The sequence below is a fragment of the Gracilinanus agilis genome, chromosome 6 (genome assembly GCF_016433145.1).
Source record: "Gracilinanus agilis isolate LMUSP501 chromosome 6, AgileGrace, whole genome shotgun sequence".
Taxonomy (NCBI): domain Eukaryota; kingdom Metazoa; phylum Chordata; class Mammalia; order Didelphimorphia; family Didelphidae; genus Gracilinanus; species Gracilinanus agilis.
Genome location: NC_058135.1, coordinates 291,412,903 through 291,418,397, shown reverse-complemented (window position 1 = coordinate 291,418,397; position 5,495 = coordinate 291,412,903). Strand labels below are relative to the sequence as shown.

General features: G+C 64.7%; 1 protein-coding gene across 2 annotated transcripts; it reads left to right on the top strand.

The window, feature by feature from the left end:
• The first annotated feature begins 4,148 nt into the window (after positions 1-4,148).
• On the top strand, positions 4,149-5,485 carry LOC123251071 (DNA polymerase delta subunit 4-like). Of its 2 annotated transcripts, none has more exons than XM_044680245.1 (4): positions 4,149-4,316; positions 4,591-4,692; positions 4,842-4,953; positions 5,159-5,485. In XM_044680245.1, the coding sequence occupies exons 1-4, from the start codon at positions 4,205-4,207 to the stop codon at positions 5,181-5,183; spliced, it is 351 nt and encodes a 116-aa protein (XP_044536180.1). In that variant the 5' UTR covers positions 4,149-4,204; the 3' UTR covers positions 5,184-5,485. The 2 variants fall into 2 exon arrangements, with proteins under 2 accessions (XP_044536180.1, XP_044536179.1); XM_044680244.1 differs by having other exon boundaries at positions 4,149-4,355.
• The last annotated feature ends 10 nt before the right edge of the window (positions 5,486-5,495 follow it).

Below are 5,495 nucleotides of genomic sequence, written 5' to 3'. Positions count from 1 at the left end.
AGAGAGAGTTATAGTGACCTCCTCAAGGTCCTGTGGCTTCTCCTCAGACCAGGAGGGAGGACAGGGCCACTGGGGGCAGGGAAGTGGCACGGTTCTACCATTCTCTCTCACTAATACTGATCCGAGGCCCACTTCCTAGTTTTTTCACCTTCAGTGCCTGGGAAGGCCCTGAGAGCCCAAGGAGGTGTTACAGCGAATCTTGAGGAGGGCACAGAGGTCTGGGCCTGCAGTCAGGAAGATCCGTCTCCCCAAGTTCAAATCTGCCCTCAGACACTTATGGCTCTATGACCCTGGGCAAGTCACTTAACTCTGTTTGCCTCCGTTTCCCTCATCTGGAAAAAGAGCTGGAGAGGGAAACGGCAAAGTTATCTCTGCCAAGAAAACTCCAAATGGGGTCCTGCCTCACAACAACAGCCGGGGCTGGGCAGCCTGTGCGGAGGGGCCTCAGGAGAGCTGTGGCCCTAACCCCTTCCTAGGCCTGGGACACCTCCTCTGGCCCGGGCCTCGGTCAGGGGAGAGGGCAGAGTCCCACGATCTTTCTCTGGCCTCTGCAGCAAGGGTCAGGGAGTGACTCAGGCCTGGCTGGGTACTGGCCAGCCCCCCCCCCACCTTTGTCCCTCCCGCTTTCCTGCTCCTTGACTCAGCCTGGTCCCCCCACTTCCTGGCAGGGGACAAAGGCCTTTAGAGACGGGGCAGAGGGCGAGCCTTGGGCGCTGGGCTCCTCGAGCCCATTGGGTGAATCAGGTCCCTGGGGGCAAGCAGGAGCCACCGGCCAGGAAAGAGTTAACCGGGACTCTCCCGGCAGCTCAGCCGGACAATGCCTGACACCTGGCGGCCAAGGTGGGGAACGGTCAGTCAGGGAAGGGGGAGAAGCCCCAAGGGGAGGGCTGCTGGGGGGTGAGGGCGGAGGAGAGCTCTGCAGGGGCAGAGCCGAGGCGAGCCCCGGGCTCCTACTCCCCAGCCCGGCCAGTGCTCCCCAGAGTCCACCACGTATCAGGGCTGAGGGTGCCCGGGATCTCTGGGGCTAGTTCTGGGTGGGGGGGCCTACAGGGCTGGGGAAGATGGGGGGAGGGGGAGAAGCCCCACAGGCCTGAGAGCCCCCTGGCAGCCACTTCATTCCCTTCCCCCTCCCCTGGCAGGCTTTTCCCAGAGCCAAAGTGGGGCCCTAGGGAGGGGTGGGGGGCTACCAGGGTGCATGCGCAGTGGCAGGGGGCCCCCAGCCTAGTGCATTGTCTCAGCTAAGCCTGGTCTAATCCCCGCCTTCCCCTGAAGCAGGTGGGGCTGAGAGCTCACCAGCTGGGAGGCTCTTTCTCCTTCCCTCCTGGCAGAACCAGGCCCTGGCCTCAGCCCATGCCCCAGGGCCCCAGGTGCCAGGGAAGCAGAGGGCAGCCTCCAGGAGTCAGACAGGGTGCCTCCAGGGCTCTGGGGATCCCGGCGAAGAAGCAAAGTCAAAGGTGCCCTCCATCCTCGAGAGACACCCAGATGAGGCAAAGGGGGGACGGAGGGGCTCTGCCCCACCACCAAGCACTAGATGGGCCACCGAGGAGGAGGCCCAGCGGAGACAGACAAAGCCTGGGGAGCTGCCTGCACAGGGCAGCCACTGCTGGTGGTCTTACCACTGGGAAGAACGGAGGACTGAACGCTCCTGCTTCCCCACAGGCTCCTGCAAGGCCCTACTGCTGGCCCAGGGGATGCACCCTGCAGACCTGACCCACCAACAGGGTGCGCTGGACAAAGGGGGGCTTTTGTTCCCAGCCCTTCACGGGGCCATCTTGGGAAAGAAGGGGGGAGGGAGGGAATCACACATCCTGGAGGCACTGAAGAGAAGTCAAAGCCAGGGATGGCCCCCAGCATGTCCAGGAGAGCCCTAAGGCAGTGGGGTGAAGTGGGGTGCAGTGGGGAGAGGGCTGGGACTTGGAGGCAGGAAGCCCTGGGGTGGGGGGGGGGGAATCCTTGCCTGGCAGCCAGCAAGCGGCTTACCCGACGACCACTGGCACAACCCAGCTAACCAAAGCCCTGGTGTCCCGAGGCTCTGGCGAGGGCCTTGAGAGACAATGAACGCAAACCCTTGTCTCATGGATCCATCCGAGCCCGGATGATCAGATGGCACTGCCAGGCTGGGCCGCTGGGTCTGCAGAGGCTGCCTGGTCACTTCTCAGGCCCCAAATGAGGCCAGGAACAATCCCAGGAGTGGGCCTACAGCTTCCTTGGAGTCTGGGAGAAGCTGGGCCCCCAAGGGAGACCCCAAACTTCTAGCTAATTGGAGCCAAGCCCTCTTGAGTGGCTACAAGGAGAGGCAGCAGCGGAAATCTCCCCTCGGGACGCTGGCAGAGTTCTGGTGAGTCGTACATTCAAGGCTGGGCCTTCTGAGTGGGTCTAGGTGCCAGAGGCATCAGAGAGGAAGGAGGGGATGGGCCCGCCCAACGGCACACCCCATTTCACGCTCCCTGGGCGGTGGCAGGGGCCCCACGGCTATCAGCTTTCAGGGGTGGGAGGGGCCTGGAATGAGGAGGGGGCTGACCCACCCATGCCTCCCCATTTCCTTCAGCCCTGGCAGCTTGAGCCCCAAGAGGCCACAGGTTCCCAGGCACATGGCCAGGGTCGGACTTCCCTTGAGGAAAGCGGGTGCCCAGACCCTGGGGGAGCCGCTCCAAGGGCAAGCCCTTAGCTGAGCTGGGCCCACGCACCCACTGTGCCAGGTTTCCCATGCCCTCTTCTTCAGGCCCTCGGTTTCCTGGAGTGCTTGGCAACACCCAAGGAGGGGAGGGACTGGAGAGGTCTAGCACAGACCGTGAGGCTGGGATTGCCCCCTCCCACCCCCCATGCTTCACAGCCTCTTCCGGTGCCTTCTTTTGGGCCCCAGTAGGGAGAGTCCACAGCCCTGGGGAGAGCTTGGCCCCCAGGTCCCTAATACGGGGCTCCCTTTCATGGGAAGGATGCTGGGAGCTGGGGTCTCTCTCCCCTCAGACCCGACCTTGGGCCCAGGCGCTCTCCAGGTGGGGAGGAGAGGCCAGCCCGAGGGAGAGGAGGGATTCTGGGAGGTTGCCGGTGGGGGTTGCTGCTCCAGAGCCTCCCAGAACTACCAGGCACAATCCTCGTGGGCTTGGCAGGCTGGACCCTCTTAAAGACGAGCCGGGGGTGCCCTGGGTTGGCTCTGCAGAACTGCTGCCACCTCAGGACCTGGGGTGGGGAGCAGACGGACTCCCTGGAATCAGGCAGAAGGCAGGGCCTCTGCTAAGGGAAGGCCAGGGCTAAGGGGCTGCCTGCCTCCGGACACCAAGAGCCCAGGGAATCCCCGGGGGATTAGGAGGCCGCTGCTCCAAGCAGCAGCCTGCTCTATGGAGGCTCACCCAGCCCAGTTCTCCCAAGCCTGTCTGCCCCTCTGACTCACTCTCCCCCATGCTCTCTGCTTGGGCAGCAGTCATGGCCTCCCACTGGCTGCTCCCCATCCGGGGGTCCTCCCTGGGAGACCTGAGCACGGCCTGAGCCGCTGTTGGGCTGGTCACCACCACCATCCCTCGGGCTTCCTATTATGGCCCACAGCCATCGGACCTCCAACATAGCCCAGTGAGGCCGGCAGGGCCCATTTTACAGACCAGGAAAGTAAGACCCGCAAGGCACAGATCGCCTCGGGCTCCTTGGAGGGGAGGGGGGGAGGCGCTCTTCCTGCCCTCCTCCACTCGGGTCCCTCGGGCTGCCCAGAAGCCACGGGGGGGGGGGGGGTAGGGGAGGGCCGGGCGTGGGTCACCCCCCAACTCCATGGGACAAGGAGAGGAATGTGCGAGCCTGGATCCTTCGGTCACAGGGATTAGGGGAACGAAGACCGCATCTGCCCGGGGGCGGGGCTGGCACGGACCGCTTCCAGCGGGCCGTCGGGTTCGGCCGGAGTAGCCTCTGGCCGCCGGAGCTCTGACCGGTCTCTCCCTCCCGAGCTCCACCTCGGCTCCGCCCCCCAGGCCTGAGCCGCGCCCCATTGGCCTCCGCCGGGCTCCCGCCCCCCGCCCGCGGCCTGCCATTGGCCTGGCGCGTTGGCATGTTTGGGGGCGGGGGCGGGGGCGGAGGCGGGGGGCGGCCCCTGCCTGGAAGCAGCTGGACTTCCTCCCTCCAGCCGCCTGTCTGGGTCAGTGCGTCGGTCCGTCCCTGGCCCGGTCCTCCACCCAGCAGCTGTCTCTCCCCAGGCCTCTCGCCCCCCTGGGTGGCTGCCATGGGCCGGAAGAGGAGGCTCATCACCGACTCCTTCCCCAGAGTGAAGAGGAGGAGGAAGGGCGGGCCGGGTCCTGGCAAGGGGGACGAGGCGCCCGAGCCAGGGCTGCGAGGTGGGGGCGAGGGCCAGGACGGGACACCGGGCAGCAGAGGCAAGGGAAAGGGCGGGGAAAGGTTGCGGGCCAGGGGGACGGGGCGCCCGGGGCAGGGGGAACGGAGGAGGGGGATCCAGGGGAGCCGAGGGCAGCTGGGGAAGAGAAAGGAAAGGGATGGACCAAGGGGAGGGGCAGTGGGATGCCCAACAGGGGGACAGAGGGGCGGAGAAGGAAGGGAAGGGGGATGGTAACAGGGGGGCTAGTGGGCCTGAAGAATGGCCTCTCTTGTCAGAGGAGGAGCCAGGGGAGGAGGCCCGTGAAGCCCAGAAGGACAAAAGCCACTTAGAGATACTGAGGCAATTTGACCTGGACTCGCATTTTGGGCCCTGTACAGGTAAGAGCTTCCAGGAGCCCTGTCTGACCTTTCCCTGATTCTCCACCTGTACCCGCGTGAAGCAGTGACCTCCTCCTTTCCCTGCCCACCACAAGGGCCCCTTTTCTCCTTAGACCGAAGCCCCAGCCTGCACCCTCTCTCCTTGGCAGGTATCACTCGACTCCAAAGATGGGAACGAGCAGAGCTTCTGGGCCTGGAGCCTCCCCAGGAGGTGCTCAAGGTGCTTTGGGCCCACCCTGAAGATGCCCAGTACCAGTGCAGGTGAGAGCAGATTGGGGGGTGAAGCTCCTGGGAATCAGGGTCCAGGCAGAAAAGAGTTCTGGCTGTGGGCAGTGACATCCTCCCCAAATAGGCGGGAGCCTCCCCTGCACGAGAGCTGACAGCAGGGTCAGAAAGACCAGCACTAGCCCCGCCGGGGCAGCTCCCCCTCGGGCCTGGGCCCATCTCTACTCCTTCCTCTCCGCAGCCTCTGGTACCTGTACCCCATCTAAAGGAAGCCCTTCTGAAGTCCCGCCCAGTGCATCCCCGCTGCTTTCCCGGGGCCTCTGGAATGGACAGGGGACCCCACTGCTGTTTCTTCAATCAACCCCATGCTGGAGGGGCCTTGGGGAGGGGAGGGGCTGGGAAGACTCTTCCAGAGGACAGGATTAAACCAGAGCCCCAGGACTCCAGGTTCGGACTGCCATGCCCCAGTGCTATGCCCCAGTGGCTCCCGAAAGCAGGCAGTCTCAGCCAGGCAGCCCAGTGGGGCTCATCAGAAGGGGTGGCTTCCTGTCCCCCCTGTACTTCCCTGTATCTGGCAG